Source organism: Natator depressus, chromosome 16 (assembly GCF_965152275.1).
Source record: "Natator depressus isolate rNatDep1 chromosome 16, rNatDep2.hap1, whole genome shotgun sequence".
Classification (NCBI taxonomy): domain Eukaryota; kingdom Metazoa; phylum Chordata; order Testudines; family Cheloniidae; genus Natator; species Natator depressus.
The window spans coordinates 23,357,896-23,382,521 of NC_134249.1; the positions used below are offsets into that span (position 1 = coordinate 23,357,896).

Genomic DNA, 24,626 nt, shown 5'->3' on the forward strand with positions numbered 1-24,626 from the left:
CCCTAGGTCTTGTATTCTGGGAAGGGATAAACACTTCCCTGTTCACTTTCTCCATATCATTCTTGATTTTAAAGAACTCTAGCATATCACCCATTAGTAATCTCTTTTCTAAGTTGAACATTCCCAGTCTTTTTAATCTCTCCTCATGTGGAAGATGTTCCATGCCCCTCATCGTTTTGGTTGCCCTTCTCTGCACCTTTTCAAATTCTAATATATCTTTTTCAAGATGAGATGACCAGAAGTGCATGCAGTTTTCAAGGTGTGGGCATACCATGGATTTGTATAGTAACATTATGATATATTCTGGTTTATTATCTATCCCTTTCCTAATGGTTCCTAATATTCGGTAAGTCTTTTTGACTGCTGCTGCAAATTGAGCAGATGTTTTCAGAGAACTATCTATGATGACTCCAAGATTTCTTTCTTGAGTGGTAGCAGCTAATTTAGACCTCAACATTCTGTATGTCTACCTGGGATTATTTTTTCCCATGTGCACTACTTTGCACTTTTCAACACTGAATTTCATCTGCCATTTTGTCGCTCAGTCTAGTGAGATCCCTTTGTAATTCTTTGCAGTCAGCTTTGGACTGAACTATCTTGTGTAATTTTGTATCATCTGCAAACTTTGACACCTCTCTGCTCACCCCTTTTTCCAGATCATTTATGAATATATTGAACAGCACTCATCCTAGTACAGATCCTTGGGGGGACCCCGCTATTTTCCTGTCTCCGTTGTGAAAACTGACCCTACACTTTATTTCCTATCTTTTAACCAGTTACTGATTCATGACAAGATCTTCCCTCTTATCCCACAGCAGCTTAGTTTGCTTAAGAGCCTTTGATAAGCGACTTTGTCAAAGCTTTCTGAAAGTCCAAGTACACCATACTAACTGGATCACCCTGGTCCACATGCTTGTTGACTCCCTTAAAGAATTCTAATAGATTGGTGCGACATGATTTCCCTTTACAAAAGCTGTGTTGTCTCATCCCCAACACATTGTTTTTATCTATGCGTCTGATCATTTTGTTTTTTACTATAGTTTCAACCAATTTGCTGGGACTGAAGTTAGCCATACCATCCTGTAATTGCCAGATCACCTCTGAAGCCTTTTTTTAAAAATAGGTGTTACATTAGCTACCCTCCAGTCATCTTTTACGGAAGCTGATGTAAGCAACACATTACATACCACAGTCAATAGTTCCGGAATTTCATATTTGAGTTCCTTCAGAACTTTTGAATGAATATCGTATGGTCCTGGTGATTTATTACTGTTTAATTTATCAATTTACTCCAAAACCTCAATTGACATCTCAATCTGAGAAAGCTCCTCGCGATTTGTCATCTAAAAAGAATGGCTTAGGTGTGGGGATCTCCCCAATATCCTCTGCAGTGACCAATGCAAATAATTCATTTAGCTTCTCCACAATGGCCTTATCTTCCATGAGTGCTCCCTTAGCAATCTGATCATCCAGTGACCCCACTGACTGTTGGGCAGGCTTTCTGCTTCTGATGTACTTAAAAAATTTTTTTGTAGCCAAACCAAAGGTGAGTGAAAGCCTCTGCAATTATATCAGTTCTGGAATTCACACAACAATGAAGGACAGTTGTAATTAGTTTCTTCTAACTAACGAGTTAGTAGGAAGAGATAGATATTACAAAAAATGTACAGACCTATTTATTTATTTTTATATTTACATTGTCCCCATACACATGCACACAGCTGAATGGATTGACAGTTCCTCTTGCTTCATTTTAGCATCTGTAAGAGCCTCTGCATGCTGCTGAAATGTTATTTTGAAATTTCCAAAAGGAGAAGTCCCTAATGACTCACGGCAGATATCCCTGTGCCTCCTACAACCACCACATGCTCTAGGAGCTAGTCTTCTTCAGGGTGTAAGCATGTCATTGTCACAAAAGAACATGCATTTCAATTAGACCTGGCTGAAATTCATCATTTCCAGTTTGCGGGAAATCAACCAGAGAGTTTATTAATAAAAAGCAAAAGCTCTCTGGATCACTAGGAGCTGCTAAGTGAAACTGACATGATGTATTTAAATTTCACTGCTGCTGTTTAATAGTGGGCAGCTGTGAAACCGACATGACTCAGATAAGAAGTTGCCAGGGATCCCCAGGTCTACCAACTCTAGGGAAGCCTGGCCACGGTGACTGCTCCAGCACGGGGAACCCCATGACTTCCAAATTCCTGGATCAGCTGACTCCCCAGGCTGCCCAACTCCAGATGTCCCAAGAGTCAGGTGGTCCAAGGAGCCAAATGGCCTGGGAGTCTAGCTAAGTAGTAGGGAGTCTGGAAGCCCTGAGAATTCTGGCTTGAATTAGGGGTCACTTTGCTTCCAGGCTCCCTACTATGATGCCAGGAATCTAGACCTTGAGAGCCATAGTTTGAGCCAGGGCTTCCACACACCCAGCTCTGGTGGCAGGGAGCCTACAAGGGCAGGAAGCCTACATGGTGGACCTGTGCAGGAGCCATGGATCTTGGAAGCCTGGAAGGCTCCCCAGCAGCCTGCCAGCAGAGCTGGCAGGGAACCAGACAAGGTTCTATTGGAACTCTGCTAGCGATTTGATAAAAATCTGTAGAACCTGAAGTGTTTTTGCAAAACATTTGGGATTCCATAAATTGGCATTTTTCGATGAAATTGTTTCACTGGAAAATTTCTGACCAACTCTACTTTTTACTCTACCATTTCAACCATAAGGAAGTTAAAATGCTGCTGTATGAGGCAAATATGCACAGGTGATATTTAGTTACAATTCAAGTCAGATTAAGGGAGCATGATATCGTGAGATGAGAAAGAATTAAGGATTTGTAAAAGTCATGTACAACGTTTGATGAGGCATTATACAAGATACATCATCCCTGTTATTTTGGCCAGACCGGATTACAGTACATATTGTAGTTTAGATGCTCTTTTTATTCAATATAGAATTGTCAACATGGTCCCTTTGCCTGCCTAGAGTAATTCTATAAAAACAAGTATAGAAAAACATTTGACAAGAAGGTCATTAGTTAATTAGTGCAGGAACAAGAAATCATAAGCAGGCCCAAAGATCTGTGTTTTCTCTCTGGAGCTGAAGTATCAGATTATTAAAGATTTTTTTCTTTTTGTTCTTTATGAATGGTACTGAATAAAGTTTAATAATAATGCCTGCCATATAAAAGAAATGACACAAATATTTTATAAGTGGTTTATAAACATTTTGGGATAGATATGTAGCTTTATATAAGTTTATTCTAAAAAAAGCTAAAATATGTAAAGAACAAATTCTACATGCATGTAGAACGCCTACCACAATAGGTTCCCAATCCTGATTACATAGTACAAATATGAAATAAAAGATTTTTGAGGATATCCAGACTGAGTCACCACACTCATATCCCTTAATGTATTTTAAAAGCTTGAACTGAAATTCTAAATGAAATGTTTTTATTCAAGTAAAAAAAAAAACCCTATAAAAATGACAAAAGCATCTCCCAATGACAATGGTGACATTTCCATCCTTTGAAATGGTCGATATCAACTGAGGCTCTTTTCTTCCTGCTTCTCAAAGGCTCTACACCACCTGTGCGTCAGATTATTCCTCACTTAACCTTCACTGCCCTTTCTCTTTCATACTGGAGGTGTTTAATTACCTCAGATTCACAGAGCTGCACTTCAGGTGAACATAGTCCTAATGGTCTCATTACCATTTACACAAAGAAATGCTCACTGATAGTAACTAAGCAAATATCAACTGTATATCCTCTTACACAGGCAAATTTAAAAACTATCGAAGCATTCAGGTTACCTGAATATTCTTTGGTCTTCTCTCCATACTCCAAGGGCTGCAGTTTTGAAGGATTACCCATTACCATTTTCTGTACTTAAAATTTTCTCATATATAAATAGGATGTGACTTAGTTTGCTGTCTTTCCTTTTTAGTGCTTGCAGCTCAATAACTTCTGAAGTAAGGTTGAATATCTACATACTATTGTTACTGACAGCATTTTTGCTTCTCAAACACAAGCAGAGAAATAAGTTTAAAAAAACCTCTTCACACATTAATGTTTAACTTGCTGTGTCTGAGCTGCAATGACTGAGCCAAATCATTAACAAATAGTTTCATCAGCAGCAATTTTTGGTGTTGAAGACGCTGGGACAGGATAAGTTCACTCTTTGCGCTTGTCTTCACCACAGAGCTAAATTGGCACTGCTGCAAATGATGCAGCGGCATTGATTTAGCAGGTCTAGTGGAGACATGCTCAATAGATGGTAGAGCGCTCTCCCATCAATTTCTGTACTCCGCCTCAACGAGAGGCGGAAGCAATGTCAGTGGCAACACGTCTCCCGTCGACAGAGTAGTGTGGACCCCGCAATAAGTAGATCTAAGCAATGTCAACTTGAGTTACGCTACTTATGTAACTCAAATTGTGTAGCTGAAATCGACCAGTAGCTGTAGTGAAGACAAGCCCTTTGAAACAGATGTCATGGAAGTGAAATTGGTAAAAAGACAGAAGATGTAGGAAGGAGTACTAATACCACATACTCCTGAAAGAGACTCAGCTACTGCTTCCTTTGCTTTACATGACATAGAATGCCACAGCTTAAGACAGAAAGATGTCTCACCGATGGGATGGGGGTAGATTTCAGAGGTCAAATAGGTGTAGGAAACCAACAGTCCTCTTGTTTTACAGAAGAAAATGAACGATTGCAACCAATTCATACTGATAAATATAATAGAAATAGCTATATCATGTAAGCCTAAACATCAAAGCCTTCTTTTGTTTCAGCTTTGGGTGCCATCTTGAGATACTTATTGGGACAATACTGTTTGCTGCATTCCGTGCAACGATCACTAATGGAATCTCAGCCACGAACTAATTCCTCTCCAGGTTATTTTTACTGTTGAGATTCTCCTGCCTGCTGGATTAGGTATGACTGGCCATACTTTCTGAAATAGCCCGTCAGCTCACATGGTATGAACTGATAGTTATGATTTCCCAATTTATCTTGAAGATCTCCATGTTTCTTTCCAGGGATCATAGATCTGTGTCCCAACCTCCTCCATGTCTCTGAAACTCTACCAAAGGATGTCTGTCTTAATACTTTTGCTACCAGTGTGCATTGCTGCTCAGAAGACAAGCTTTGGGCTAGAAAAAACCAGGAACCATAAGGAAGTCTGAGGATTTTTAAGAGCACTAGAAATACAATATATGCATTGTCTCTGTGTAATCCTGTTTATGGTCTACTTAATGAGTGGGGGCTTGGCCCCGCTGAACAGTTTTTCTTGAAACTTGCAATTCTGCTGTCTTATTTAAGCATTTGCAATTCTGCTGTCCTATTTAAACATTCATCTTCTTTCTAATTTTTCTTTATGTTTCTCAAAATCTAAAAAGGTAATGTCTTTTTCGCTGGTACATGCTACAATATGGATTGCAGGAAATGTAACCCATACTAATACATTTAACTTGCTTGTGTCAAATTTTTGTTCCAGATACAATTACAAAGAGATTTCTGTATATTTATTTTCAACTTTTTTTGAAGCACTACAGTGATTCTGCCATGAGAGGACTAATATTACTATTACGAACTATAAGATGGAGAATTAAGGAAGTGTCCAGAAATGCTTATAAATCCAAATGCTATAGTTTATGTCAACGATCCATGCATTAATGAGCCTTTAAGCATATACTAACATCATAGACCGTAACAGTTTTAGTGGGTCTATCATGTCCATAATCTACGGCTCATTTCCTTTAATTGAAACCATAATGTCCCCGAAAGAGCTGGCTCTCAATAGGCCAAATGTAATAACAGCTCCATCAGATTTTCAAGTTTGAACAGGATACAAATAAGCATAATTCTTATTTTCACCTGTAACTCACCCATGTTTGAAAGGCCAGGTAACCACTGTAACTTTTATTTTCTTGGCTTTTGCTTTCTATGTTAGCATAAAAATAGGTTATTTTAATTTATGTCTCTCTTAAAAGATTGCACTGCAGCTACATCTTGAAGATATCTCATAATCAACCCAGAAAAATTGTTAGTGTGTTTTTTTATTAGTGTAAACTTGGGGAAAGATGCACTTGATGCTAAAGTACAGGAATGGCAGTCAGAAGATCTAGATTCTATTCCTGGCTCTCTGACAGTCTTTTAATGTGGCCTAAAGCAAGTTATAACCTCTCTGCATCTTAGGTTCCTCATTTATGAAAGAAGTAGAATAATGACATATCTCACTGAGGTGTTGTGAGGCTTAATAAATTAGCATTTCTAAATCACTTAGATCCTCAGATAGAATGTGTTAACTATTTACTGATAAAGAACTGCATTAAAAAATTAAACTCATTCCTGTGTGGTATGTATAAGAGGAGAGTTTTAAGCCTCCTTTAAAATTAAATTTAACATGGTACTACAGTGTGCTTATTTTATGGATTCACACTCATTTCAATCTAGTCTACCTCAATAACCACTTTTTAATATAAAATAATGTAGCTTAAATAACAAAGCATTAAAAATAATGTATTTAGAGAGACTGATGAGTGAACAAAAGTAAAGCTGCTCCTTTGTTTACTCTAGAATAAATTAATACATAAAACAAAGTAGACTGCATAAACTGAACTATTGGTATTCTGCCTAAAGAGATGGTAATGCTTTTTCATTTTTTGTAATAAGATGGTGACCGCTCAATACAAAGATTATTTCTAACCAAACAACCTACATATATACATACAGCCTACCCTGGGAGTGTTTTTAAAGAAGATTTTTATACTTCTGGCAGTTCAGGTTTAAAGGTCAGATTGAAACTATCACCATGTTTCAAAATGCAATCTGTGCAATGCAGCATAATGAAATGGTTCAGTAAAGGTGCTAGTGGAAATTCTTTTAATTAGGTCCAAGGCTTTTCAGTTGTCAACATGAATAAAGAAACATTCTCTAGCAAACAAAAAAAGAAAATATAAATGGAAGTTACCTTTCAAAAATGGATTTGCAATTGAGAAACAGAAGTTAGTATTGCTATGATAGCTCAAAAAACATGTTTCAGTTCCCACAAAGTAGAGAAACAAACAGTAAAGTGTAAGAGCATCTAATTGTGAAAGCTTGCTAATGAATGGGATATGAATACAATGCAAAAAATAATTTACAGACAGCCAAAAATAATCAGAAGCCAATTGCAAGTACTCATAAATACATATCACGAGTAAGATCTCCTTGGTGCAATATACAAGGCACCTCAAATCAATGGCCTTAATCTAATAAACATTGCACAATGAAAGATTAAACTTAATATTTTTATTTCTTGCACTAAAGTAATTATACCTTATCATATGAAGCTCTAATGTCTACAACTAAGACTCCAATGAGACACTCTTATCATTTGAAATACTTAAAAATAAATTGATAGGGGCTGTACAAAGTATATAAAAGCAGAAAAACTGACTCCTTCAGCCATTGCTGTAACTCATAGAAAGGTATGTAGGAAACATGCCAGCAGCAAATGCAACTGGAAGATCACCACAGTTCTTAATAAACCTCCTTTCTTAATATTGGCAATTTTAAAAGGAATATTGCTATTTTACGTGCTCTTTGTCACTCTCATATCATCAGCAACAGGCCACAATATCACAAACACAAAGTTGAGCAGGGACAGACTTTAGCATTTCAAACATTTACCTACTAATGCAGATGTTTGCACCTTGATTTTCAAAGGAGCTGACCTGGGCAATTCAGGAAGTCTGATAGCTAGAAGGTACTGTTGAGTCAAGCCAGAGCAAAGCACTGACATTCTGTGTTAGGTGTTTAATCTGATTCTACTGGAACTATCGCAAGGTTATCCAACCTCTGTAACATGCACATTCACTGGAGAGACATTTCACAATAGCCCATTTTCACTCAGAAATGGTAACAAATAACTCACTCTGAACTATGGAAAGACCACAGTTTCGGCAGCAATGTCATACCCAAGTATAAAGAAAAAAGAAAAAAGAAAAGGAGTACTTGTGGCACCTTACAGACTAACCAGTTTATTTGAGCATGAGCTTTCGTGAGCTACAGCTCACTTCATCGGATGCATAGCATATCGTGGAAACTGCAGAAGACATTATATACACACAGAGACCATGAAACAAAACTTCCTCCCACCCCACTGTCCTGCTGCTAACAGCTTATCTAAAGTGATCATCAAGTGATCATCAAGGAAGGCCATTTCCAGCACAAATCAAGGTTTTCTCACTCTTCCCCCCCCCCCCCACACACACACAGACACACATACAAACTCACTCTCTTGCTGGTAATAGCCCATCCCTCTTTGAAACCTCTCTTTATAATGCGCATGATAATCAAGGTGGGTCATTTCCAGCACTAATCCAGGTTTTCTCACCACCACCCCCCCCACACACACACCCCCTCCAAAAACCTGCTGGAGAGTGAGTTTGTGTGTGTGGTTTTTGGAGGGGGTGTGTGGGGGGGGGGTGAGAAAACCTGGATTAGTGCTGGAAATGACCCACCTTGATTATCATGCGCATTATAAAGAGAGGTTTCAAAGAGGGATGGGCTATTACCAGCAAGAGAGTGAGTTTGTATGTGTGTCTGTGTGTGTGTGGGGGGGGGGGGGAAGAGTGAGAAAACCTTGATTTGTGCTGGAAATGGCCTTCCTTGATGATCACTTGATGATCACTTTAGATAAGCTGTTAGCAGCAGGACAGTGGGGTGGGAGGAAGTTTTGTTTCATGGTCTCTGTGTGTATATAATGTCTTCTGCAGTTTCCACGATATGCTATGCATCCGATGAAGTGAGCTGTAGCTCACGAAAGCTCATGCTCAAATAAACTGGTTAGTCTCTAAGGTGCCACAAGTACTCCTTTTCTTTTTACGAATACAGACTAACACGGCTGTTACTCTGATACCCAAGTATGACTCTCAGAAAAAGTCTCCAGCAAAATCATAGGACTTAAGGGATTCTTTTTTCAATGTAACAAAAAGAGTTGTTCAGAAAAACAAGCAGACTATTAAAATTTCCTATTGCATGAGTAGCCTGCCAGTGAATACACCAAAGTAAATGTTACTCAGCTCTGCAGAATGCAAATGGATTTAATTCACCAAAGTAAATTTTGCGTATATTCAAGAGTTAATGAAGTGCTCAGTGCTCACATTACCTTGCAGTACTGAAAGCATGGTTTGACTTAACAGCCATTCATGACTGTGGAACTGTTAGCGATATTTTTAGTCCCTCAGCTAACATAGCCTGGCATAGCCCCCAACAGATCACAAATGCATCCATGTGGAGTGAGCCCAGTGGAGAGAGAGATTCGCCAGAATCTCCCCCTCCTTTCTTCCTACCACCCCACCCCTCCAAAGAAAGTGTGTATAATAGATCAGCTTCAGAGTCTCCCTGCTGTGATGAACAACTTGATCCACTTACAGTTCCAAACACACGATGCATGAAAGAACAGACATAAATTCACTTCTTGCAAAGAAAAACAGTTGCTCTCTAGTGGTGAAAGCCAAATATTAAACAGTTTAAAGGAAAGGAAAAGATCTAGAGGAGAACAATTAATTACCTAGATAACTAAAATAATGAAACAAGGAGGAATACAAATGAGGAATAAGATAGAAACACTGATTCCAAACATTAACTACACAAAGCAAAATGATTCAAGTTAAGTCTTTGTTACCACACATATTCAACCCAGCTGTGTTTATATAGCAGTTGTGAAAAAAAAATACCATGTATGTTATTTATGTGTCGTACCAGTTAATTGAATTTGCTAGCAGCACTTCCTCTGCAATGCTCCAAACATCCTCTAAGAAAAAATGTAGCTTTTAAATAGACCTGCAGAAAACTGAATCAAGAATTTTGAACTAATAAAACACAACTCTTTACTGTTATAAACGTGAAGTAAAAAGTAAATAATGAAAGGAAGGAAGTCTCTTAAAATTTATTACATTCCAAAGCTTGAAGTTTTGGGTTTATTGGTAAAGTCTCTTCTGATGTTCTACAGTGCTCCTGCAATAGCTCTTTTAATGAAGTCCCATAAAATTTAATATAATACTTGATTGTTGACAAATCATATATACATACGAGGCCCAGGATTCACTGTATCCAGACATTTCTTACATAATTCTATGAAATTTACAAGTTTGACATTTCCACAGTTGTGCATATTAGCATGAGTGATGACAAGCTGGCAGATTCGGATGCAAAGAATAAAGTCAAAATGAAGAGCTATTTAAATACCAAAAAGAGGCACTGAAATAACTTTAATAGACTGAAATGCTGACGAAAGCCAGGGAGCACAGAATCATACATAACTCACTGCTTCCTGCCTACCTGGCTATATACAGCGATGAACGGAGTCACATCGCAGACTACTGAAGAGTGAAGGGATATCACAGTGGCAAGCAGTGAGCATGCATGAATTACCCAGTGCAATGAATGGGAAACATACTTGGATTGCCTTCTGCCCTGAGGGAATAGTCGCTTTCCAATGGACATGGATAGTCTCTCACCAGGCTGTGGTAACTGGAAATCATTGTTCTTACAGCAAACAATGATCATCCAAACTAACTAGCATTAAGCTATAACTATGCATGTGACTTATCCCAGCAGAGGAATGGAAACACTTCAGGGGTAGGGGCATCATTTAGAATGTGGCAATTCTAGAAGTTTGATATATGCCACTCTTGCTGAGGATAATCCCCATGGAGCAGGTCCTCAAGGAATCAATTCTGAAGCACTTAGAGGAGAGGAAAGTGATCAGGAACAGTCAGCATGGATTCACCAAGGGCAAGTCATGCCTGACTAATCTAATTGCCTTCTATGACGAGATAACTGGCTCTGTGGATGAGGGGAAAGCGGTGGACGTGTTGTTCCTTGACTTTAGCAAAGCTTTTGACACGGTCTCCCACGGTATTCTTGCCAGCAAGTTAAAGAAGTATGGGCTGGATGAATGGACTATAAGGTGGATAGAAAGTTGGCTAGATTGTTGGGCTCAAAGGGTAGTGATCAATGGCTCCATGTCTAGTTGGCAGCCGGTATCAAGTGGAGTGCCCCAAGGGTTGGTCCTCGGGCCGGTTTTGTTCAATATCTTCATAAATGATCTGGAGGATGGTATGGATTGCACCCTCAGCAAGTTTGCAGATGACACTAAACTGGGAGGAGAGTAGATATGCTGGAGGGTAGGGATAGGATACAGAGGGCCCTAGACAAATTAGAGAATTGGGCCAAAAGAAATCTGATGAGGTTCAACAAGGACAAGTGCAGAGTCCTGCACTTAGGATGGAAGAATCCCATGCACCGCTACGGACTACGGACCGAATGGCTCGGCAGCAGTTCTGCAGAAAAGGACCTAGGGGTTACAGTGGACGAGAAGCTGGATATGAATCAACAGTGTGTCCTTGTTGCCAAGAAGGCCAATGGCATTTTGGGATGTATAGGTAGGGGCATTGCCAGCAAAGCGAGGGATGCGATCGTTCCCGTCTATTCGACATTGGTGAGGCCTCATCTGGAGTACTGTGTCCAGTTTTGGGCCCCACACTACAAGAAGGATGTGGAAAAATTGGAAAGAGTCCAGCGGAGGGCAACAAAAATGATTAGGGGAGTGGAACACATGACTTATGAGGAGAGGCTGAGGGAACTGGGATTGTTTAGTCTGCGGAAGAGAAGAATGAGGGGGGATTTGATAGCTGCTTTCAACTACCTGAAAGGGGGTTCCAAAGAGGATGGATCTAGACTGTTCTCAGTGGTAGCTGATGACAGAACAAGGAGTAATGGTCTCAAGTTGCAGTGGGGGAGGTTTAGGTTGGATATTAGGAAAAACTTTTTCACTAGGAGGGTGGTGAAACACTGGAATGCGTTACCTCGGGAGGTGGTGGAATCTCCTTCCTTAGATATTTTTAAGGTCAGGCTTGACAAAGCCCTGGCTGGGATGATTTAGTTGGAGATTTGTCCTGCTTTGAGCAGGGGGTTGGACTAGATGACCTCCTGAGGTCCCTTCCAACCCTGATATTCTATGATTCTATGATTTGCAAGGCTACTGCCATGGAACCCCTAGGGGTGAGAACAGATGTTTTTAGTTATGCTTCCACTTCCGTTCATTTAGTGAGTTTAAAGTGACTCAGGCTAGCAACATTCTGAACTTTTCTCCCCCTGAAATTTTGCTTCATGAATACAGCCATTTCTGTCTCTTGGCTGTTTGGAGGTCTGTGTGAAATAGATTCTGGGGTCTCATCCACAACACAAAGGCCAACACCTCTCGTGGAACTAGTTGGCAGACAGCAGGCAGGCCTAGCACTGAACTATGCAGGGTGAATACAAATGACTTCTCCCATGTCGAGTTATTCTTACCAGGAATGCTTGAAATATGCTGGTGATGAGTAAGGATGGATGCATGGTGTTGGGAGGCTTGAACACGTTCTCCAGATTCCTCCTATCTCTGTTTATTGCTCTGCGATTGGAACAGCTGTGCCATATTAGTGCAGAATATCAAAAAGATGGATATTCTGCACATCAAAATTACATGAATATGACTTATCTAGACAAACAGCTACCAACACGATGCTCACCTTCCTGTGTGTCAGGACTCAAAACACTGCTTCTTTATAGGCCTCAAAGCCCCATAGCCAGAAGTCATGTTGTTTCAGTGTTGTGGACAAATTACATATTTGACATGTAGGTAGTTGTATATCCAATCTGGATAGCAGACCTTCACCACAGCAGCCAAGCTACAGTTATACATTTTTATTTTGATCTGAGGATCTGGACTGGTGAGGATTAACTGAGTAAGTGATAGGCTAATGCTGGGAGCGAGGGTACATGGCAGTAGGGTGTTTGCTCTTCTAGTTCCCGCTGCTAAATGATTCACAGTCAAGCCTCATCATCAACCAGGAAAATTCACTCACACATTCAATGACTACTCCAAAAATGAAATAGGGCTTCCCTTTAGTGAAAAATTAGTCACAGTCTATGATCATCCTGCTGAAAATTGCAGCAGAAAACTCAAGGTTATCAGCAAAGAGAATCCACCTTTCCACAACAAACTGGGACAGAGCAAGGTATTTCAGCATCACTGTGATGCCAATCATCTCTGCAACGAAGGCAAGAGCCCTCCAAGTGAATGCCTGGTATTCTATTAAATGGACAGACTCACATCACAGGACACATGACTATCCTTTGAGTGAAATATAAGGTACTCCTTTTTCAGTCTGAAATTTTTGAAGTTTTTCAAAATGCTCCAAGCAGGTCCTATGGGAGAAAATCTTGAAAATGTTACACTGCCACTTTTCTATGAGCTGCAACAGTAGCCTGCATTTTGGTTACCATGCAATAACAATTATGCTTCAAACAGGTGAATGACAAGGTGAAGCATTGCAGAATATTCACTTGTTATAAATAATACTGAAAAGCTATAGAGAAATCCTTACTTGAGTTTACTTCTCCCGAACCACAAAAGAACCAGATTACATTCTGAACTACCCTGCACATCAATTTTGTATTCAACTGCACACTAAGACAGGATTTTATTTAGGTCATTAAGTTAAGTGAAAGGAAGCACACTTTACAAATTATGGATCCTAATAGCCAACTGAATATTTTGAGCGTGGCTAGTAAGAGAATCTCAGATTTTTCTGTCTTCTCCCAAAAAGACACCAGTCAGACTAGACAAAGCTTCTAGTGTACTTGCTCTACACACTTTGCCACCCATCTCCTCTTTTAGTTTCATTAATAAAGACACTCTACTATGAGGTGGCATCAATACAGTGCAACATAAATTGGGCACATCTTTGTCTCAGTACATTTAAAGAACCAAACATTCAGTAGTTGAGACATTTTAAATGGAATTAAAGTATCGCACCAATACAGAGAAAGGAGGCCTGTAGAGAGGAATAATAGTTGAGAATTATTTTCACAAAACAGTCTTAGGGCAGGTCTACACTACGGGGCTAAGTCAACCTAAGTTACGCAATCCAGATACGTGAATAACGTAGCTGGAGTCGACATACCTTAGGTCGAATTATTGCGGTGTCTACACCATGCTGGGTCGACAGGAGAAACTTTCCCATCAACTTACCTTATGCTTCTCATTCCAGTGGAGTATCAGAGTCGAGGGGAGAGCGATCGGCAGTTGATTTACTGGGTCTTCACTAGACCCGCTAAATCGACCCCCGGTGGATTGATCATCACAGTGTCGATCCATGGTAAGTGGCGACAAGCCCTTAGTAATGGATTATCAAGTGAGTGACCTGATTTCAAAATTATGTTAAAAACAATATAGGACACTGATTAAAATTCAGAGATCCAGCTGGAGGAAACCAGGGGAAAAGATTCATTAAGGTATCTCCAAAAATAAATGTCAGTCCTTTATTGCTCTTTTACAATGTAAGGATGGCTTGAAATTCCCTCTTCACACAGCACTCTGCTCCACCCCAAAAAATCTGCTTGAATTTCATTTTTTTTTTCTAATTTTGTTTCACATTAGATATGTCATACATGTTCTTTCTTTTCTTCCTGCAAGACTTTGTAATTTTTAGAGGATTTGGAGTCTGACATATTAACTCAGTATCTTAATCGAAGTTGCAGCATTCCCAGCTTAAGTGTCAACTTTGCCTCCCTGTCATTCAGAGGTTGCGCAAAAAGCAACCTACATTTCAGCCTCCTGATGTTCTTTTGGGTTCCATATCCTTCAAAGATTACTAAATTCTGTCAGGCAAAAAAGATAAACACAGGGTAAGCAGTTCACTTACCAGAACACATGGGGGCTTTGGCACCATCATCAGACACATGATAGAAACTGAACAGATAAAAAGGATTACTATTTCTAGTAATGCAGTAGCTTAAAATATCCAAACAATTTATACGTACCACATCATTGGGAAGGCTCTGTAGGTCATCAAAAGGGGTTTCCAGTGTGTTGGTATCAACATTAAGAATCACCACATCTTCCAGGGCCATATTTCTAACTTTCTAAAAAATGCCAAAGTCAGAAAAGGAGGGGGAGGGAAGTCAAATCTTATCCATAGACAATATCAATCAGAACATAACATTCTGCTAACTACACTATTCCCCAAACACTTTAAAAGAAGCAAGTGGTTTCCTCCTATTCCTCACCACTTGTGTGTGTGTGTGTGTGTGTGTGGTGTTTATTGTTTAACATTTGTTGTTTTTGTTTTTCCATTTCTTCAAATTAAATCCTTAACCTGCAGAAGGAAGTTTCTTAGCTTCCTGTGTACTGGGGTTTCTGGAGGAATCATAATGTCCTTCTAGATCATTCAAGCAAGGAGGTATTTCAAGCTTTTCTAACATTCATTTACTTCTTGTTTCCCCTTTCAGTCCTGATTCAAAGCACAACTTCTAGCCACATCAAGACTCAAAATACATAATTTTTAAAACATTCAGTATTTTATTTAAATAGCAAACAAAGTTGGCTTTTCCAGTTGCTGAAGTGCTAGTAAGGCCAACCTTGGATCCGCTTTACCATCTCTGGCTTTGCCTTAGCACCTCCAAAGCTTCCTCATTCACAAATGAGATTACATTTGAGCAAAATGGACAGTGTTCAAGATAAACTGAGTGAGAGGGAAGCTAGAATTCTTTTCTTCCTTAATACTAGGATTTCCAGGACACCACAAAAGATTACAAAATACTTCCAGGATTCTAACACAGGTCTCCTCACCCACAAGGCTTTGAGAAAAGTCCCACTTCATGTTATTTCTTTTGGGTTGCTACCCAAATAATATGATGTCTAAGGCCTTGTCTACACTGCCACTTACAACGCTGAAACTTTCTTCGCTCGGGGTGTGAAAAAACACACCCCTGAGCAATGCAAGTTTCAGCGCTGTAAAGTGGCAGTGTACATAGTGCTACAGTGCTGGGAGCTATTCCCCTCATGGAGATGGTTTCATTACAGCACTGGGAGAGCGCCACACAGCCTAACGAGACTACACAGCCACGTTAAAGCGCTGTCATGGCAGCGCTTTAACATCAACTGTGTAGACATACCGTAAGAGCAGCAAACTCCACAGCAAACTGACGCTCAAACCTTAAACCAATCTTCGTAAGGCAAAACCAGACAGACTACATGGCCACATATATTTGGCTAAACTTATTTGCTAAGAAAGTGGATGTCTAACATGCAAAAAACTGATAACTGATTAGGAAATTTAAGTCTAAGACTGCCCTTTGAACCTTTCAGAAATTTTATTGGGTTTTTCACTTCAAAGGCCTAGCTAGAGAGTCAGAGGAAGAACTTTGTGGGCTACAGAACTCAGTTAGAAATTGTAAGTCTTCTGGACAGAGGAACAGAAGGGCTTCTGGAAATGAACACATGAGAGAACCATTACAAAGGGATGGAAATGATACAGATTTGGAATGTTGTTCCTGGAAGAAAAATCTTTTCATCTTTTTGTTTGTACACTTGGACAAAAAAAGTTCTAAGCCCCAATGCACACAACTGCTTCTCAACAGTCAGCTGGAATGAGGTTTTTGACTCCGTTCCCAATCCCCAAGTGAAAGCATTGATTGCTGTGTGTTTAAGGTTACATGTCCTACAATGGTACACAGATGCACAATAGAAGAAAAGCACAGCCTCTTTTTGAAAAGAATAGCCCTTGGTAGCTTTTGCTGTTTAAGTACCCAAGAAGCAGAAGAATGCCAGATTTCATTTCCCCTCTTAAGCAAGATTAACCGCACTGCTGGTGGTTTCAATAATGGAATTTAAATATTCCCTTAATCAATTTTTCCATCCAACCTGGGAACTGTATCTACAGATAGTTTTTAAATTCACATATAAGTAAGTGGAATATCCAAGTATCTTATTTTATTTATCTATATATTCACCAGATCCTGAGTTTGATCTTCTCTCTCCACCTACCTAGGCTGCCACCAGCCAAAGAAGCACGGTAATGGTCCTGAGCATGTTCTGATGAGGTATTCGGACAGCTGGATGAGAAAAATTAATAGTAATCTCAACCCACAATGTTATTTCTTTTGAAACATCCTCCTATGAAATCTGATCCATGTACACTACATTTCTACAGGGAACTAGAAATGTGAGTTCCTGTGAAGCACACATCCAACAATACTGGATCTTCTGAAAAGAAAACACAGAATCCAAAATGTTTCCAGATCAGGAAGACATGGACTGACACTTGAAATGCATTAGCAACTTGGACAGAGTCAAGAATGTATTCTATCACAAACCTGGCCTGTAAGGTAGAGATGGAGTGAGAAAAAGTATTGATGGCGAGAGGAAGCAAGAAAGGAGAATACATAATGAACTGTCTGTTCAAAACATAGATGGAGGAATTCATTTAAGTTTTGTTAATACCAGGAGACAGAGTCTGGCAATTCATTGGCTTGTTATCTCAGGACAATGCAACTTCTGCCCTCCAAGTGGCAAGGAAAGAAAATAATATGCTTGTTAAAGGGTGACGTGTCTAGTCAACTGCACAGCTTCAAACTAAGACACCAAGAAGCAACTAATAAGATGGTTGATACTCAATATTCAAATGGTCAGAGTTCAGATACTGGTGTTACAGGGGGTGAAATACTGTAGATAGACTACCATACCAGAGACGACCCACTGGAGGGCTGATGGTATCATCCTGGAGGACATCAGACCACACTGGTACACGTGACAGGCAATTTCTAATCATGAGAGAGCTAGGTCTGGAACAGCAGTGGTTTTGTAGTTAGAGATTGGTGAAGGGGCTTTGACATGGGGTAGACAGGCCCAGGACCTGCAAGGACAATGCCTGACAGTTGGAACCATTAACACCAAATTCACACACACACAAAAAAGGAACTATGTAGTATGGTAATAGAGGAAATTTTCCAATAAAATGGTAAACTATTATCTTCCCCGAACAGTGCTACTCTCTTAAATAAACAAAATGTCTGCTTTTAAAGTCTGCTATAGAAAACCCTTTTAATCTCACACCCTCCAACCATATGGAGCAGTCTCTAAAGCCAATTAATTAGGTCATTTAAGCACAATCCCTCTAGGTAGCAAGAACAGGTCTCTAAAAAACTTTTTGTGGGGAAGGGGATGTTAAAAAAGTGAGGCTAGGGAACTAAATGTGTGTGAGCAAAAAGTAATACAGGAAAGAAAGCATAAGAAAAATTTAGATCAATGTTTTTAAAAATGGGAACCTAAAGTTATGTTACTACAGGCAGCCGCAGGCACCTAAATAAGCAGCCTCAGCTTTCAAAGGTGCTGGGCACCCAGAAGAGCCCATCAACTTCAAGAGTGGTGGTTAGGTGCTTACAATCAATCAATCCAGCCATCAATAAAGCTCTTTATTTAGCGTACATCTACACTGTAAACCGTCCTGCCCGGCAGTGAGTCTCAGAGCCTGGGTCAAATGATGTTCCCACTTGCGGTGGACCTTAGTCTCTGAGACCCTCCCCTCTCTCCACTTTTCAAAGTGTGGGCTCCAGCCTGAGCTGGAATGTCTACACTGCTATATTTGGTCCCGGGGTGTGAGCCTGAGTCACCTGACTGAGGTTCTGAGACTTGCTGCTACAGATATATGACTTCATCTTTTGTTCTGTTGTGGGTTTTTCATTTGGGGGGGGGGGGGGGTTTGCAGTGTAGATATACCCTTAGATGCCTAAGTCTGCACTTTGAACCCTAAAATTAAGCTTCTCTTTCTGAAATTCCTGGCCTTAAATGGTATATTTAAGGCTAACTGCCTGCTGTGCTCAATGCCAAATTATAGCTAAAACACTCACACAATCCATTCAATTGCCACATACTATAAATAGATCACTATCTTCTGCACAGAACCCAACTTGGAGGTTGTTGTTGTTTTGCTAAAATATTTGCCATCAGATCTACAAACTAATTAAGTCTGATTTTAAGGGAAGACTATTCCATGTAATTCTTTCCTTAGAAAAGGAGCACAAGTCCTTCATGAAAAGCAAGATACTTTCCTCCCCACTCTCAGGAACCAAAAGGTCACTCAGTTGGCTTACATCTGATAAACTCTATGGTAACCCAGGAGTCTTGCTTCTCCTGGGAGTCAGGAAGCAGCAGACAAACTGATTTGCTCCTTCCTGCTTCAGAAAATTAAAAATCTCAGTTATACTCAGAGGACTCTTGAAAGCGCCAACAAAAAATCTTTAGCAATGTACTTAACCAAAGCCAGAAGCTTTTCAAAATTGAGCACCAGAAGGACAAGACAGAAGGAATTAAACCTCCTCTTGATTATCACAGGAGCAGCAGCAGTGACCTACACATACAAATTTGAACTTGCCAGTGGGTGTTTCTGTAACTTGGATGAAGAATCTATGGGTATGTCTACATTGCAATCATACACCCATCACTGGCCCGTGTCAGCTGACTCGGGCTCACAGGGCCCAGGCAGTGGGGCTATAAAACTGCAGTGTAGACGTGCAGACACGGGCTGGAGCCAGGGCTCTGGGACCCTCACAGCATCCTGTAAAGCAGCATCCTTTCACAACAAATGTCTTAATAAAGGAAGATACGTTACAACTCTTTGGGTACCTTAAAGACACTTCTGGATTGAGATACATGGTTGCTGCAGAATTATGTGAGTAGTTCTCTTCTAATGGTGGCATCCTTCAGCCCAGGGGGCAAGAGAGAGTGTCTGGGAATCAAAGCCACTTTTCATGTGAGAGCTCTCATAAAAGCCCCCAACTTGCAAATCTGCTTTTCACCTTAAATGCACCAAATTCCAAAAAGTACAACTAGCTTCAATTTATTAATAGTCTCATTGATTCTCCATCCCTATACCCTAATACCAAATGCATCATCAGTAAATCACAAAGAATAATATTCTATTTATCACAGCCGCCTAACTAGCTAAACAAAATATTGGAAACAATGCACTGCATGCTTAATAAAATGAAGTAGATGTATTAAATCAGTATTTTACAAACAGTACAGAGAAACAGAGAATAAGAGGAAAAATGACTAGAAATAGCTGTATAAACTCTACAGCACACACAGTCATAGTATATTAGACAATTTGTGCATTAGTTTGCATTTGTCTAATTTTCCTATAGACTTTGAGCATGTGTTGATTCAAAACACTCCAGTGAAGATATGGGTCATCTGCTGATAAAAAGGAGAGGTTCCCCCCTCTTTTCACTTAATTCCCGGTAGCCATCATTCATTCATAATAAAATACGGCAAGACAGACTAACATCTCCACCTGCCTTTTATTTTAAATGCCACTTTTTAAAGAGTGGAGAGGTATGGAAACCCAGTTTAACAAGCACACTGAACCCATTGTTTATGGCCTCCATAAACATGGCTTAGTAAGAATTACTGACTTAATCAGAGTGAACTTATCTCCTGGTGAAAAGAGCACTTTAAATTTCAGAAATGGCACCTTTACTGTGAAAATCTCTTAACTTCTGAAACAAACTCCAGGGGGCCTTAAACACCAGGCCAGTAAATAAGCAGCAGTTAGTGTGATTTGTCCTGCTCATGAGCATCTGAACACTTGAAATCATTAAATTATTTTATGTAAAAGTCTGCAAAAACACTGAGAAACTATATTCAATAGAGAAGCATAAAAAAGGCAAGAGAGCCTGAGTGAGGCAAAAGGGCAATAATTAATCACATGTAAACAAACTTCTTCATCATTACTAACAGCTTATGTTATTAAATGTGAAAGAAAATATTAAATCAAGTTTATGTTTCACTGTTTATGCTCTTTGTTTACTTTTTGCCTTTCCTATGACTTGAACAATGTACTCAGTTACACTTGTGTTTGTAGTTCGTTTCATTTTCAGGTGCTTACTACTACATTTGAGTTTCAAATAAAAAATTCTATTTGTATAACATGAACTATTGTCACTAGATTTAAAAAAAACAGTGGAAACATCTCTCTCTTGGTCTTAGGATTTTTAGCTTTTTTAAAAACAATTTAAAGTTTGAGACAAGTTTAACTTTACAGCAGCTCTTCATGATCAGATACAAAGGAGATGGGCATATTACAAATACTGCGGTGGGAGGTATGGGACAGAAAGCATATTTTCTTACTAAAAAAACAAATGTTCAAAAAGTTTACCAAACAAAAATAATACATTTTTCTATCATCATTTTATGTACTTTCTTAGAATGCAAAATATCATTCACAAGAATTAGTCTAAGATCTGTTTGCTTTATGACTTGTCTACATCACTGACAATTAATGTTTACAGTTTATTTACCAAAGAACACCACAATACTGCAGACAACAATGTGTCAATCTGGCTACCAGAAGCAGGAAAAGCAACGGATATAAAATTTTATTATTTCATGCCCCAACAGCAGCCAGAAGGACTTAATGAAATCACCCTTAGATTTACAATCTGAAATAGCTATTCAACAGGCAGATATGGTTAAGCTAAATGTACCCTCTGACCTTTCAACCCTTTGATCCTGGCACAGCAGGTGGCCTACTACCCCCTCCTGTGCATCTTCCACTCTTCCGCCAATCTCCTAACCTTGATGTGCAGTAGCCCTGATCCTACACAGGTGATTCTCAAGATCCTTATCACAAGCAGCTGCTGCTGCTAACTGAATGACAAAAATCACTAGTGCTGATGTGATCCAATACTATTGGGCAAGAGAGGAAAAGGCTTCTTTCTGCAGTTACTGAAAAGTTTTTTGGGTTGTAATTAATAAAGATCTCTCCTAAAAACTTCATATAAAAACATATCCAGAATCTCTTTTTAAATCCAAAGTCATTTTTCAATGATAGACCATTTTAAAAATAACTTTTCATGCATTTAGGGCAGTGGTTCTCAAACTGTGGGTCGGGGCCTCAAAGTGGGTCGGGACCCCGTTTTAATGGAGTCACCAAAGCTGACTTAGACTTACTGGATCCCGGGGTTGAAGCCCGAGCCCCATTGCCCGGGGCCAAAGCTGAAGCCCTGGGCAGCAAGGCTCAGGTTACAGGCTTCCTGCCTGGGGCTGAAGCCTTAGGATTTTGGCTTTGGACCCCTGCCTGGGGCGATGGGGCTTGGGTGGGCTCAGGCTTCGATCCTCCCTCCTGGGGTTGTGTAGTAATTTTTATTGTCAGAAGGGTGTTGCAGTGCAATGAAGTTTGAGAACCCTTGATTTAGGGTGTATTTCATCTCTTCCTCTAAAACAATAAACATGAATGCTTTCCAGTCAAAATATCTGCATATCCAAAAATTGGCTGTTTTATTTCTTTAAGTCTTGAATTAAAGAATGCTTTTTCATGTTCCCATGTGTCTGGTATTTCCTTATTATAAAATTTCAAAACTATTTCCAAAGTTATATGTAAAAAAGCCACAGCTTGGTAATGCACTTATCAAGTTCACAAGTTAAACCCTTTATGAAGCACTAAAGATTATCCCAGCTAACATTACAAATGCAAAAATACACCATTATCACTACTACTGAAAAACCTCAATGGCTAATGGCAAAGATTTCATAGGTACTTACAGAATGGGTGTGTGAGTGCAGCTGAAAGCTGGGTACATAGGGAAGGTCCAGAGACTATCATTCTATACAACTCTTATCAGATGCTTACTGGGTCCAGCTAGACTAAAGATTTTAAAGAAGAACCTGAAAGTTATCCTATGACAACCATGTCTACTTCCACTGAGATAAACAAAAGTTCATCTCAGTGGAAGTAGACACAGTTGTCACAGATACTGGATTTTGATCTTGGTAACTGTTCCTCATGCTTAAGTACAATAAAAGAGAGAAACGTTTTCCTTGCTGACATATTTGATTGTAATATTTTGTACACAAAAACATGTCAGTGAATTTGACTGATCTAAAATATATTTATAGCCATAGATAAAAGATGCCTCAGCAATGAGAGTTTCAGTTTCTTAAAGGTACACTATGTCCTTTCTTTATACAATGGCTGGGATGATAGTTTCATGCCCTGAATCCAGCATCACAGTGGCATGCATTATTGCATATTTGCACAAAGGCTATTACTGTGGTAAGCAGTGAATGGAAGATTGTACTGTCAACAAGATTGTACTGAATATCTGACAGCTACAAAGGAATATCCCAAAACAGTTAAACAAAACCACATGTACTTAAATCCCAATAGATATCCTACTAGGTCAAGGGCATTCCTCTTCAATCAGCACCATCGCACTAATCGTTTAAACTACAAAAACAGTTGCTGAACCAATCACTTACTATGACAAAACATAGAGAGGCTGCCAACTAAATTTAGCACTGCTCATAACACAAAGATTAACTTAAAATAACGTGTACTCTGAAATAGCGTTTAATATAGGGGTAGTAACAAAAGTGGAAGATTGAAGGAATGAGTTAATTTGAGATGGTTTCATTATCTTATCTCACTTATATTTATCAGTACTAAATACTTATCTTTATCTAATATGAATTCGATTAGTACCATAAGCGTGCCTCATTATTCATGTAATAGTCCAAGCCTTGCTTATATAACAGCTTATAAACTTTTAGTCTTCTTTGAAGTCACTTTATGGATTGCTAAATGGAAATCTTATATAGAATGACTAACTAGGTGATGATAGAAAGACTGAAAAATTAAGAGCACCACACAGTTCCATATTTTCTACCAGGATTTTCCCTCATAAATCAGCTGGTGCCCTCTGACCTACCACAGGAGATTATCTTATCTTACTGGAGAACATTTCAGTCACACCAAATTAGACTTAACAGTCAATGGATACATTTGATATTTTAATCATAAGAAAAATTTGCCATTTTTCATTAAAATAGCTGCTGCCTCTATATAGACTCCATGGAACACCAGAAACTCACAGCTAACTCTAAGGTGCACAATTGTTTGGAAAGGTCTGTGGAAATAGATTTCAGAGTGGTAGCCGTGTTAGTCTGTATCAAAAAAGAACAACGAGTACTTGTGGCACCTTAGAGACTAACAAATTTATTTGGGCATAAGCTTTCGTGGGCTAAAGCCCACTTAATTAGATGCATGCAGTGGAAAATACAGTAGGAAGATATAGATATATAGATATAGATATATACACACACACACACACACACACACACACACACAGAGAGAGAGAGAACATGAAAAAATGGGTTCTGACATACCAACTCTAACAACATTAATCAATTAAGGTGGGGTATTATCAGCAGGAGAAATAAAACTTTTGTCATGATAATGATCCAACTACTCCCAGTCTTTATTCAAGCCTAATTTAATGGTGTCCAGTTTGCAAATTAATTCCAGTTCTGCAGTTGACAGAGCCAGAAGAGTACCCAGAAGTCACCTACTACAGGACAGGCCCAACAAAGAAAGTAACAGAACGCCACTAGCCATCACCTTCAGACCCCAACTAAAACCTCTCCAGCGCATCATCAAGGATCTAAAACCTATCCTGAAGGACAATCCCTCACTCTCACAGATCTTGTGAGACAGGCCAGTCCTCGCTTACAGACAGCCCCACAATCTGAAGCAAATACTCAGCAGCAACCACACAACAAAACACTAACCCAGGAACCTATCCTTGCAACAAAGCCTGTTGCCAACTCTGTCCACGTATCTATTCAAGGGGCACCAAAGGACCGAATCACATCAGACACACCATCAGAGGCTCATTCACCTGCACATCTACCAATGTGATATATGCCATCATGTGCCAGCAATGCCGCTCTGCCATGTATATTGGCCAAACCGGAC

General features: G+C 39.5%; 1 protein-coding gene across 2 annotated transcripts in view; it reads right to left on the reverse strand.

Annotated features, from left to right (window-relative positions):
* DENND1A (DENN domain containing 1A) overlaps positions 1–24,626 on the reverse strand; it is a 373,522-nt gene that overhangs the window by 117,590 nt on the left and 231,306 nt on the right. For both annotated transcript variants that reach the window (XM_074973359.1, XM_074973358.1), the window contains exon 12: positions 14,854–14,955. In XM_074973359.1, the coding sequence (XP_074829460.1) occupies positions 14,854–14,955 (102 nt within the window). The remainder of the gene's footprint in view (positions 1–14,853; positions 14,956–24,626) is intronic.